The following is a 13,977-nucleotide window of genomic DNA, read 5'->3' as shown; positions in this document are numbered from 1 at the left end:
TTGTAATTTTATTAATGAAGAATGTGGCAAAGTCGTCAGCTGTTAGAGTTGATGAAGAAGGGGGAGAAGGAGGACAAAGGAGGGAGGAAAACGGAAGCAAAGATGAAACCATAGCAGATAGCCGGGAGGGTGAGTGAGCGTAGGTTACGTCGAAAAGTGACATGTGGAGGGGTATGTGTTGTGTCGGGAACCATGTTGAGGTTAAGAGTGAGGAGGAAGTGATCCGAGGTGTGCAGTGGAGTAACCAGCACATGATCAGTAGAGCAGTGTCGTGTGTAAATAAGGTCCAGTTGGTTGCCTGATTTGTGAATTTAACCATACAACTTGTAAAGTAATACTATTATTTATGGACCAGTTCTTTAAAGCTGCCTAAGGGACTATAACATCTGCATGACAAAATGTAAAAGTGTAAGATCTAAGGTTTGTATTTGGTGGGAGTAATAGTAGCCTTTTACACAGAGCTTGGGACTGGCATCAAAGTTCAGTAACAGCAGTAGTTTATTGGTATTGTTCAGTCATGTTCCTGAATGATTTAACGTATTATAGTTTACTAATAACATCCAATAATTGACCATCCTATACCATTAAGCCAGTTTATAGTTGTAAATAAAGTCACTCTCAGTATATATGTGCAAATGATACATAATATCTAATCTAAAAAAGCTTTCAAATCAATAGGTAAAGCTTTAAAAATGACTTTGAGTCTCTGTATACCTACATATAATATCAACTATATGTGACCCTGGACCACAAAACCAGTCATAAGGGTCAATTTTTTGAAATTGAGATGTAATAAAATACACCATCTCAAAGCTGAATAAACAAGGTTTTATTTGTTAGGATAGGACAATATTTGGCTGAGATACAACTATATGAAATCTGAAATCTGAGGGTGCAAAAAAATCTAAATATTGAGAAATTCTTCTTTAAAGTTGTCCAAATGAAGTTCTTAGCAATGCATATTACTAATCAAAAATTAAGTTTTGATATATTTACAGTAGGACATTTACAAAATATCTTCATGGAACATGATCTGTACTTAATATCCTAATGATTTTTGGCATAATAGAAAAATCTATAATTTTGACCCATACAATGTGTTTTTGGCTATTGCTACAAATATACCCCAGCGACTTGAGACTGGTTTTGTGCTCCAGGGTCACATATAAACTATATAAACTTCACAACTTCCACTTGCACTGACAAAGCAAGATTGTTTTGTTTTAGTTGTCCTCTTTCACAGATAACTTTTGTCTTTTTACTCTGTAAATACGTTTTCAATCAAGCACCGACTCTCTCACAAGAAGCAAATCGCAGTTTCTCTGTCTTTTATGGCACGTGATTGGCCAATTTCATGTGCACGCGCTCCATAAACTCAGGATCAGAGCCTGAGCTGACAGAGAAAGTTGATGATCCGTGTCATGGTTACAAACCAACAAAGCCTGAGTGAATTGGTTTGGTTTTGTCAGCTCAGAACTAATCCTGTAACCCTGAGTTTGTTCAGCTAGCATCATGGTACAGTTCGTAGAATCACACTTTTTTTGTTTTTGTTTTTTCCAGACGTGAGTGCTAGAGGCTATTGTAATGGAGCAGCTTCAGGGAGCATGGAGATCCATCACCAACGGTCTGGGAATGAAGGAGTCTGTGTTTGAGAGCTCATGCATGTCTCCTGTGATCCAAGGAGTGCCATGTCAGCACCGCACCTCAGACGACTCCAGAACCAGCCGCACCATCCGAGTCTTCCTACCCAACCAGCAGCGGACCGTGGTGAGAGAGCCAGATTAGATTTCTGTTCATGATAGAGTAGCAGGGAAAACGCATTTCAGTCATATTTCACAAATATTAAAATAAATGCTTCAGCCAAGGTTGCCACTGTATGGCTACTGCTAAACGTTCAGTAGTGCAAGTGAAAAAATACACAGAAGGGTATGGTCAAAACTGTTGTAATTACAGTAGTACAGTTTTAAGAAATAATTTCCTTTCAACAAAAATCTGTCTCAAACAAGTAAAACTTAAGTTCTTCCTTGGAAGGTAGTCTGCTTGTAGCAGGCAGTTAAGTCTGCTTGCAAGTATTATTGTTTAAAGGATGTGAAATTAAAATCATATGCATGGATTATCTATCGTTTCTGTGCACGCTCCTGAAGGTGAATGTGCGGCCAGGCCTGACGCTCCACAGCTGTCTGATCAAAGCGCTGAAGGTTCGAGGGCTCCAGCCAGAGTGCTGCGCTGTCTTCAGTCTCCATCCGGGACAGAGGAGGTCGGTCCATGCAACAGATTATTTTTTTTTTTTAATTTATGCATTTAGCAGACGTTTTTATCCAAAGCGACTTACAGTGCATTCAGGCTATACATTTTTTACCAGTATGTGTGTTCCCTGGGAATCGAACCCACGACCTTTTGCGCTGCTAACGCAATGCTCTACCACTGAGCCACAGGAACAAATTTGTGCAAAATCTTTTTTTTTTTTTTACAGCAGTATGCACAAAACAAAGACTTTGAAATACCAAGATTGTGCACTCTTATTACTATGAAAGGGAGAAAAGTGCAATGCACAGTATGGCAGAATAAGTCGCACCTGCTAAAAGAGTCATTTGCTAAAGTCATCGCATCACTGCAGCTGCTGTTAGAGGCTCCGGTTGCCATAGAAACAGTGTCCGGAGACGCACGCTTAAAGTCCCCATGAAATCAAAATGTAAATTTTTTGGCTTTTAGTATGAATAAGTTAGACTTATAGTTATCGATAAGCTAGTGTGCTCCAAAACTATGACAAAATTTGTGTGTAGAAGATATAAGCCTTCAAAACTTACACAGTCTCTCAGTTCCGGCAATATGAATCAACGGTTTTGATGACGTCACCCTGCACTTCAGCTTCTCATCAAACTTTCTGTCCAATCAAATGCTCTCTAGAATCTGAAATGTCCCGCCCCCTGCACTATAAATAGACGCTGACACTGCGGCTGAAATAGGTCACTTGTTCACAGAATTAGTATTTTCTGTATGCTGAATGGCACGCAGTGCACTATATGGGGGATATGGAACGATTCAGACAGTGTAAATGTGACCCTGGACCACAAAAGCAGTCTTAAGTCGCTGGGGGATATTTGTAGCAAAAGCCAAAAAAAACATTGTATGGGTCAAAATTATCGATTTTTTGTTTTATGCCAAAAATCATTAGGATATTAAGTAAAGATCATGTTCCATGAAGATATTTTGTAAATTTCCTACTGTAAATATATCAAAACTTAATTTTTGATTAGTAATATGCATTGCTAAGAACTTCATTTGGACAACTTTAAAGATGATTTTCTCAATATTTAGATTTTTTTGCACCCTCAGATTCCAGATTTTCAAATAGTTGTATCTCGGCCAAATATTGTCCTATCATAACAAACCATACATCAATGGAAAGCTTATTTATTCAGCTTGATGTATAAATCTCAATTTAAAAAAAATGACCCTTATGACTGGTTTTGTGGTCCAGGGTCACAAATATGCTTTCCATTGGGTCGAAAGAATTCTGGTTTCGCGTTGTGTTGTGTACGCGAATCGCCGCAGCGCGCACACAGTCCGGTCCAGAAACACAATATCACAGAGCGGATCATATGCTCGAGTCGCGCAGACCACAAACTGTATCAGACCCGTTTGAATTCTACACAGAATGCTATATTTTATAGCGATTCGGATCAGATTAGGAGGAGAAACGGTTAGACAAACAGCACTGGCGAGTAGAAGAGATAACACCGGTGTCCTGCACCAACATAAATGACCCAATTTTCAAGCTACACATCCTCAGCCTCATTATAATCATTGTTTTGCTTTAGTAACAGTTTCATATTGAATCTAAAGGGCTGATCTATTAGACTGTGGCTGCCATACGCTGTCAAATGCAGCTTTACCGAGCTCAATGGCTCTGGCCCAATCTGTGACGTAAACGAAGTGCTATTGGCTATTTAAAAAGGGGGCGGGGCTGCTCGATATGTCCCGCCCCGTCTTCCTGTTCCAGTTGAAATTACGTCACCACATAGCATAACTCTACGTGTTTCAAGGCACTTCAGAGGACCTTTAAGACTTCGCATTGACTGGTCCAGCCTGAAAACTTTTTTTTACCGCTATTTGAGAATAAGAAACAACATTTACAGTAGAGTTTATGTCAGATTCTATCGAATTTACAATTTCTATGAACAATACTTTTTGTTAACTTTATCATATGCCTTTAAAATAATAATAATAATAAATTCTCATTTAACTTTTAACATCTTGCTGTGTTTAAAGTATTCTGAGAGTATTGCATCGTGAGATCAGTAAACCGAATCATGATGTGAGTATATCATTACACTCGGTATTAACTGGCTGAACAAATGCTGTCTACACTTACTACACGCAGCATCAGAATCACTTCTCTTAAAGTTCTTAAAAATCGATGAAGAATTAGAGGTCGACGGATAGTGGGATTTTCTGATTATGACTAAAATTGGACGATATGTCCAATATGATATTAACATGATTTTGATTCTAATTCACTTAACAAGATCTACTTTACAACACATCCTCTTCGGAGTGCTCATGTTGATTGCAATAAATTGAATTACCTTCAACCCCTGAAATGAAAATGTACTGGATCCTCACAAAGCATAAGTGATATCTTTTTATTCAAAACGGTGAATAAAGACAAAAGCCAAGTTCCTGTCCTTGCTGTGTAACATGTAACCCGGGAGCATGCACCTAACAGCTAATGTTGCAGTTCTCCAAAGCAGCAACTAGTTAAAAACAAATGAATTATCAGTTTAATTGTCTTAAATGCTGCTGATGTTGTTGCATCCCACTCGTTGTATAGATACTGTAGTGTACATGTAAAACCGTATACATTGGCCTTTAGAAAGGGGCAGGAATAAGCACTGCGCAAGCATGTACAGAACAGTCCCACATACTGCTCACGCAGTTTTTGCTTGATCTCATGAGCTACCTTGTGTTTATGATTACAGCAAGAAGTCTCGTATGGACTGGAACACAGACTCTACCTCACTCATTGGGGAGGAACTTCTAGTGGAGGTTTTGGACCATGTTCCCTTAACTACACACAATTTTGTAAGTGCTGCAGAGGGTTTTTTTGTGCATCTTGAACATTTCACAGTTAATAAAAGAGTCCTGAATCTATTATTTATTTATTTTCAGGTTAGAAAAACATTTCTGAAATTGGCTTTCTGCGACATATGCCAGAAGTTCCTCTTGAATGGTTTCCGTTGCCAAACATGTGGCTACAAGTTCCATGAGCACTGCAGCACAAAAGTGCCCACAATGTGTGTTGACTGGACCAACATCAGACAACTGCTGTGAGTGTTTCTTATATACTCGCAGAACATATCTAGCAACTTAAAAATAGGGTTTGCACAATCAAAATTTTTTTTTCCATGATATGATCAGATGATTTATCGATCAGATTCACTGCAAATAGTCACATCAGTATTTGCTTCAAAAAGACCCAGTGTGCGTAATTCAGATCGTTGTACCATTAAATATGCTCTTGGTAAGTGCAGTTTGTTGGTGGTTCACTGATTGTGGACTAACAAAAATATGCTTCACATTCAAGCTTAAATTGTTCATATGGTAGGAAAATGTCTTATTACCTACTTCAGAACAAAGAAGTGAGTAGAATTATTCCAGAACGCATGACACTGATGTGACCTTTGACAGATTGTTTCCGACTCCTGGCGAGAGTGGGACTCCATCTCTCCCTGCACTTACATCTCGGAGAATGAGGGAATCCCTGACGAGGAACCCTAGCAGGTAACCGCTGCCTCGTCTCAGACTGCTTTGCCCCCATTTCAGCTTTGAAACCATTTGTTTTCTGTAATTGTATAATGGGCCTCATTTATGAGTTCGTTCGTACATATATAAGTAAATTCTGAGTAAGGTTGCAAAGGGGTGGAACATTTCCGGAAACTTTCCAAAAATACCTGGAATATAAAAAAAAACTCCTGGAAAGTTTCCAAAATTTCTGGAATGTTTCCGAAATTTACTGGAAATTTTCCACCTTTTTGCAACCCTAATTCTGAGTAATTGGCGCATAAAATGGGCCTTTCCAAAACCACTCTTCTGGATTTACAAACACATCATAAACCTCAGATTTGTGAAAAATCATTAGCTCGTGTTTCATGAATGCGGCCCAATGTACGTACATGTGTGTGTATATATATATATATATATATATATATAGTATATGAAAAACATAATAATAAGTTGCATACATCAATAATGCTTTATTTAATAATAGTTTGCTTCTTGTTGAGAGGTCTCCTATTACTTCCATAGGCAATCCGATTTATGTTTTTGTCTGATGGATAGTAAAATTAAAAAAGAAAGAGAAAATAAAAAAAAGAGACTGAAGAGAGGACCCAAGCAATATGTGGTGGTCTCTTTTGACTTGGCTCTTTAAAAAGGTCATGAAATGCATTTTTAAAATGATTTTATAATGTTTCCTGAGGTGCACTTAGTATCTTAGTATGTTTTTTATCAGAATGGTCATAATTTAAATCTAAATCATTTTCCACCCTGAATTTAGGACACTGCTGTGATTGGCTAACGCCTTTGCATTTGAAAGAAGCATTACATGTGAAACTCTCTTGAAACTTTTACTGTGTTTTTACTGTAACAACCGCCGAGTTGAACTCATCTTGCAGCGCTACACTGTAGCCAAACGGCCATGTCTACCGAGTCGACACACAGTGCGACGCGATTCCTGCAATCTCACCAATACTTGCCTCATAACTAACACAGTGGAAACACGGTAGCACTTTATTTTACAGTCCTGTTTCATAGGTACTAACCCTAAACCTAACCCTACACCAAGTAGTTACCTTACATTAGCAGAACTTTCTTAGGTAGGTACACTGTAAGTACACGTACTGTAAAATAAAGTGCAACTGAAAACACAGTGTAGATTTTAGACTCGTTGAGCAGTGTAAACCGTGGCATTGATTATAACGGGAGTTTTGGTGGAAATGCAGAAATCAAATCATTGATAGACTCGCTCTGATCTTGAATTGACTGCGCCAGCAATTATAAAGAGAGTGATCTTTGATCGCTTTCTGTGCGTAAGATAATCACAATAGTTGGGAGTTTAGTCACTGGCTTGATTCACTAATGCATGCAATGCAGTAGACGACAAAGAACGTCTGTGCATGAGCCCTTTCACATTACACCCATCACAGCTCATAACGGGCATGAAATGCAGTTTCACCTTATTATACCAGTCCCCCCACCACCCCCAAATTTCTATGATATTTAGTCTCTAGATACTGCGACAGTCTGTTTCACATAACACGGTCAGTTTATATGCTGTAGTCTGAGATGTGTGTTTCCATTAGCTCTGTGCACAGTGATTCAAACCCTGGTGTGTTCAGTTTCTCCAGCGCTTACCCCCCGTCTGGAGCGGCTCTGACACAGAGACTGCGCTCCACCTCCACTCCCAATGTCTGCGCCACAGTGGCTGTCGACAGCAGCCAGATCGAGGTAAACTCTGCTATAAAACCTGCCGTCACTCCAGTCATGAAGATTATCTGTTCTTCTCTATCCTGTACTTCCACCTTATTTCGATCTCCGCTCATCTAATATCCACAAGCTTGATAAAATAAATGAAAGTGAGCAGATTTGCCGTTCTCCTCTCTCTTCCATCTCTCTTGTTCCCTCTTCTCTACACTGTCATGTTGTTACACGCTGCTGGGGAGTAGCTAGACACGTCTCCAAGCTCCTGGGGCCATCAGCAGTTCTGTCTGAAGAGAAGAGTAGGTGCTGTTCTTCTCTTCAGTAAGGTTGTGTTTAAAACAGTGCAGCTGCCTTGTTGCCTTTACGGATAGATGCTTTCCTACACTGCCTGTGAACACAACAGTTTGCAAGTTTGGATGCAGCCTGTGTTTGGTGCGAAGTCCATCTCTGAGCTTAATAATTCACTGTGCCTACTATTTATTTCCATGTTGCAATAATCAGTAATCTACTCTACGATACAAAGCTTGTTACTCTTTCATTTTTAAAAGGGAAAGTTCATTACCAACATTATTTAGTCACCCTTGTATCATATGTTGTGTTCCACAGAAAAGTGTCTGTGTTTCTGTATGATAAAAGTCAGTGGGGTCTGATGTTGTTCTTCAAAATGCATACAGATAGGGAATGACATGAGGGTTAATGATGATCCCGTTTTTTAATTTTTTTAAACTATTCCACCAAGTCTGTAACTAGTCTAGCTGCAGAGACTGGGATGGTTGTAAAATTTTTAGTTATAACATCCATACCTGTTTCCATGCATAAAACTATTTTAAATCTTATCACTTATTTTAAAAACTTGCCACGAAAATGTGCTAATAGAACTAACTAATATAAAATATAAACATCATATATTATTTTTGTACATGCATTAAATTCAAAATTTCAAAAACTTAAATGTAGGTAAAAAGAGAAACCTTTATGATAAACTGATCTCTCTCTCTCTCTCTCTTTCTTTAATCTATAAGATGTGCTCTTGTTTTTGCACCTAGGTCTCGTACCCCTCCCCATGTTCCACCCTATGTTTGTATTTAATGGTTTTTGTTTTATTGTTGTCCTGCTGTGTACATTCTGTCAATTATGTATCTGTAGTTTTGTCAGTCTGCTAACAACATTGCATTGTTATACACACACACATATGCACTGCCATACCCCTTCGAATACATACACTCACATTTATACACATACGGTACGAACAGACCCACACATTAATATACATTTCTGCTTATTTTTCATTAAAACATGTCATCTATCACTTTTGTAACCTGGAACGCTCGTGGATTCGGTTCTCAGACAAAGAGGATTCAAGTTTTTAATCATCTAAATAAACTACAAGCCGACATATGCCTTCTGCAAGAAACACATCTATCAGAATCTGATCATAACAAAATTAAATCATCTAAGTACAATCATTTATTCTCGGCTCCCTACAACACAAAACAGAGAGGAGTATGCATTCTAATAAGTAAAAAAATCTCATTTGTTCATAACACCACCGTTATAGACCCTGAGGGACGTTTCATTATCATAAACATCTCAATTAATAATAGCCCAGTTACAATTGGCAGTTTATATGACCCAAACACAGACGACCCATCTTTTTTCCAGACCTTTTTTTCTTCTTCTTCCATTTCAAATTTTTCTAACTGTCCAGTCATAATAGCAGGTGATTTCAACACCGTTTTAGACTCAACAATAGATAGATCTAACAGTTTGGGCAATAAACGTATCTGGAAATCTGCAGAAACCATAAAACAGTTCATGAGTGATTCATGGTCTTGGCGATAGTTGGCGTCTACAGCATCCTAACGTTAAAGAATACTAATTTTTCTCACCAGTCCACCACTCATATTCCTGTATTGACTTCTTTCTCACCAGTAATTCTATCATATCAAATATTTCTGAATCAAAGATCCATCCAATAGTTATTAGTGATCATGCCCCAGTAACATTAAAATGGAATATAACTAGTCCACATAAACCCATTACTAGATGGCGATTTAACACATCTCTTCTGAAAGACCATGACTTTGACAGCTATTTTAAAAGAGAGTGGGCATGCTTTCTAGAGATGAAGGACTCCCCGGAATCATCTCCATCTCTTCTGTGGGAAGCAGGGAAAGCAGTACTAAGAGGAAAAATAATTTCATTCTCCGTTTACAAAAAAAGGAAAGAGAAGGAAAAACAAGCTGAACTGGAACAAAAAATCAAAGAACTTGAAGACAGCAATATAAATAACCCAACAGAAGAAACACAGGATACATTAAGAAAATGTAAATTTAAATTAAATGAATTAATCAATAAACATACCCAATTCCTAATTCATATAGGCTAAGACAAGAAAACTTCCATCACGGTAACAAATCCGGTAAATATTTGGCAAATCAAATCAAACAAAATAAGGAAAAAACAACATTACCAGTTATTACAGACACAGCAGGGAAGTCCACCAATTCACCAGAAGAAATAAATCAAATCTTTCAAAATTTTTACAGTAAATTATATTCCTCTGAAAAAGACCCGATCAATTCATTTCTCAACAATATCAACCTACCTCAACTTAGTAAATATCAAATAAATACTCTTGAATCCCCCTTAACAGAACAAGAAATCTTTAATGCCCTTAAACTCATGCCGAACAATAAAGCACCAGGTCCTGATGGATTCCCCGCTGAGTTCTACAAACACTTTTGGTCCATTTTATCACCACTCTTCATCCGAATGATAAATGAATCAAAACAAAAATCAAAACTCCCAGATAACATGAACACAGCCACAATTTCACTCCTTCTCAAACCCAATAAAGACCCAACACTACCGTCAAGCTATCGTCCAATTTCCCTAATCAATGTAGACATTAAAACCATCGCCAAAGCACTAGCCCATAGAATAGAAAAAGTCACACCATCTATAATCCATCCCTCGATGCAGAAAAAGCATTCGATAGAGTCAATTGGAAATTCCTGTTTTCCACACTAGAGAGGTTTGGTTTTGGGGAGTCATTCATTAATTGGATAACAATTCTGTATACATCACCTTCAGCCACTGTCATCACCAATGGACTAACATCACGTAGCTTCACACTGCACCGGGGGACTAGACAAGGATGGGATTGTCCCAACTTATGCTGTGCTCATGGAGGGCCCAGAGGCAGCCTTACAATATCTCACTATTTATAGCTTTATTATTATTATTATTATTATTGTTGTTGTTGGTGATTTGTTGCATTTGATTTGTCACCGGTAAATTGTATATCTGTTTGCATAATAATAATAATAATAAAAAAAAAAAGACAAACCTTTAATTCTAAAGCAGCAAACAAGTTTAAATATTAAAACATATATAAAATGGTTAAAGGTTTGGAACTTTTGCACTGAAATCTTTTTAGGTCCAGAAGACATAAATGTGGAAAGTAGCGTTACATCCCTCCCCATCGCAGTATATCAAATTAAACAATAGAATCTACTAATTCTGTTTAAATGCTGTATTTTTCTGCATCAGTTTTGTAGCTGTATTTGTACACAGAGAGAAATGTCTCCTGTCACCTCAGGCGGTGATCGTGTGATGTCTAGTGGTTAATCTACTGTCGTTACAACTCACCCAGTGTTATAACCATCCCCAGTCCTCGCCATATACCATACAACAGCTGCTGCAATAAATTTACCTTACTATACTTCTTTGAAATTTAGCTGACTCGTTTTCAAGACAGCAGCATCTTATGACACTGTGAGAGGAAAGAGTTTGAGACAATAAGAAGTGGGATCTAAAAAGAAACAATCGAAGGGGTTTGTGTGTAAGCAAGCTCTTAAACTTTCTTCTTCTGCCTCTGTTCTGTGCATGCATGACCACAAACCCTTTCTTCATGTTGCTTGATGTCAGAATCAACTCTCAAAAACATTAAGGACATTAAGAAGGGAATAATAGGATCGTAACTACAGTAGAGAATTATCTAGTGTGTGATTAGTTGTGTACAGTACACATCATAACAGCCGGAAACTGTATAAAATGTGCAAAATGTGCTTCTGTCTTGCAGCGCACTTTAGGATTGCAAGAGTGAAAATACCGATGAGCAATTTTGTGTTATTTCTTAATATTTTTTTTTTGTTTGCCTTTCATGCAGGATGCCATGCGCATTCACAATTCAGGTAAGAATAAATCATCAAAACAGATTCATTTGAATACAATAACAATGTTTTTGCTGTAGTTTAGTTATAGGGCATGAATATGAATCAGGTTAATGTTTTTGGCCATCTCTCTACAGCTAGCAGTTCTCCGGATCAGAGTCCAACAGGCTGGAACCTGCACAATATACCCACCCCGGCCCAGAGAGAGCGGGCTCCGTCCCTGAACCCTCAGGTTAAAATTGTAAGTTTTGTGAAGCTCTGTCTTCACTCTGTTTGGCCATTTGTTAAGGAGTATTGTGGGAAACTCAGATGCTAAGACCAGGAGAATTGGGTCTGTCTTCAGCAGGACTCTTTATTGAGTATGTGCTGTTGTTGTTGTGCTGCAGTCATCAACTCTACATTGTAGTTAGGGTGTATACATTTTAGGGGGCTGTCCTTAGAAGTGAAGACAAAGCACTCAGGACACGACCAAGGCGTGCAAAAGATGTTAGCAGTTATAGGAACTAGGGCTGTCAAAAATGATAGTCATGTTATCTTATGCTTTGAATAAACGTGCATTAGTAATGTTTTGCTCGATGCGCCCTCTTGTGGCCTCAGGAGAGAAGCCAAAAGCTATTCTTCACCCTAACTGAAATTATGCATTTTAAATTCGAATATAATTCGAATTTTGATCATATTTAAGTACAAAATTCGAATTTAGTTTTTCAGCCAGTTTGACAGCCCTAATAGGAACCTGCTCAGACTCTGGAGTGTCGCCAGTCTAATCCAATCAGCAAAACTGTACCAGTTATATATGTCCTTATCACAGAGATATAAAGATAAGTCCACACCCGTGAAAGAGCTCAACTTCAAACAGTATTCCCAGAGTGTAGACACAAAAACAGTTGTAATGCCTGATGTCTGATGATGATAATTTTTGAACATAACACTATGGTGTTCTTTGAAGTACCTTGCGGTGAATATTGTGGTCTGTGAGTATAAAAATCGTTTTGGTCACATTTTGCGTTGCATTTTCATGACTTTTAAGCACATTTCCCCCCCAAATTCTCATTATTGTTGCAGAAATGGTTGTACAGTAGTGAAAATCAAAAAGCTTTTTTTTTTAAAACCACATTAATGGCAGAACAACAAATACTACAATGATGTCTACTTTACATTTGTACTTTTCAGTTTTAAATATTCGTTACAGTAATGAGAATTTAGTTGGAAAATGGGTAACAGTTTAGAATATGTTTCCTTTAACATTAACTTAAAGTTAAGTTCACTGGTTTGTAGTAACTACACATGAACTAACAATGAAAAAAATACTTCTAAAGCATTTATTATTCTTAGTCAATGTCAATTTCAACATTTACTAATGCATTATTAAAATTAAAGGTCGTATCTATGAATATTATTATTATTATTATTATTAACAATGGACAGTTGTATTTTTATTAACTAACATTAACAAAGATTATTAAATACTGTAACCAATGTATTGCTCCTTGTTAGTTAAGTTTAGTTAATGCATTAACTAATGGGACCTTATTGTAAAGTGTTACCAGAAAATGTGTGCAATTGTTGTGAAATGTAAATAATTATAATAATAATGGTCATGAAAGGCCATGAATTATGACTGTTTAGCCTACTTCACTAAGTGCTTAACATTAGTTGCTGTTTTGTAGCGGCCGAGGGATAAGAGAGACTCGAGCTATTACTGGGAGATTGAAGCTAACGAGGTGGTGCTGCTGAACAGGATCGGCTCGGGCTCCTTTGGAACCGTATACAAAGGGAAATGGCACGGTAAGCATAGATTAACTGCTCCAGTGAAGTCTAGCTGCTATGACTGGGTTAACTTACACTATAACACGCTGCAGGTGATGTGGCTGTGAAGATATTAAAAGTCACCAAGCCGACACCGGAGCAGTTTGAAGCCTTCCGCAACGAGGTGGCGGTTCTTAGGTGAGATGTTCATACTGATTGTCAACAGGTCACTGTCCCCAGTTCAAAAGGGATGACATATTTAGAGCAGTATACAATATGTGACCCTGGAGCACAAAACCAGTCATAAGGGTCAATTATTTTAAATTGACATCATCAGACACCATCTGAAAGCTGAATAAATAAGCTTTCCATTGATGTATGGTTTGTTAGGATAGGACAATATTTGGCTGAGATACAACTATTTGAAAATCTGGAATCTGAGGGTGCAAAAAAATCTAAATATTGAGAAAATCATCTTTAAAGTTGTCCAAATGAAGTTCTTAGCAATGCATATTACTAATCAAAAATTAAGTTCTGATATATTTACGGTAGGAAATTTACAAAATATATT

At 37.7% G+C, this 13,977-nt stretch overlaps 1 protein-coding gene across 2 annotated transcripts in view; it reads left to right on the top strand.

Moving 5' to 3' along the window:
• The window catches only part of raf1a (Raf-1 proto-oncogene, serine/threonine kinase a), a 27,248-nt gene that overhangs the window by 2,313 nt on the left and 10,958 nt on the right, over positions 1 to 13,977 (top strand). Inside the window, exons 2-11 of one of the 2 annotated variants that reach the window (XM_016519364.1) lie at positions 1,561 to 1,767; positions 2,145 to 2,257; positions 4,983 to 5,085; positions 5,173 to 5,330; positions 5,692 to 5,784; positions 7,410 to 7,509; positions 11,657 to 11,681; positions 11,798 to 11,901; positions 13,328 to 13,445; positions 13,520 to 13,604. In XM_016519364.1, coding sequence (XP_016374850.1) covers positions 1,585 to 1,767; positions 2,145 to 2,257; positions 4,983 to 5,085; positions 5,173 to 5,330; positions 5,692 to 5,784; positions 7,410 to 7,509; positions 11,657 to 11,681; positions 11,798 to 11,901; positions 13,328 to 13,445; positions 13,520 to 13,604 — 1,082 coding nt within the window. In that variant the 5' untranslated portion in view covers positions 1,561 to 1,584. Of the gene's footprint in view, positions 1 to 1,560; positions 1,768 to 2,144; positions 2,258 to 4,982; positions 5,086 to 5,172; positions 5,331 to 5,691; positions 5,785 to 7,400; positions 7,510 to 11,656; positions 11,682 to 11,797; positions 11,902 to 13,327; positions 13,446 to 13,519; positions 13,605 to 13,977 lie in introns of both variants that reach the window. The other variant, XM_016519363.1, reaches the window with a different exon arrangement.

This window comes from Sinocyclocheilus rhinocerous, unplaced genomic scaffold (assembly GCF_001515625.1).
Source record: "Sinocyclocheilus rhinocerous isolate Xijiao unplaced genomic scaffold, SAMN03320098_v1.1 scaffold569, whole genome shotgun sequence".
Lineage (NCBI taxonomy): Eukaryota > Metazoa > Chordata > Actinopteri > Cypriniformes > Cyprinidae > Sinocyclocheilus > Sinocyclocheilus rhinocerous.
Note: the sequence above shows the minus strand (reverse complement) of the source record. Positions and strands in the feature narration are given on the sequence as shown.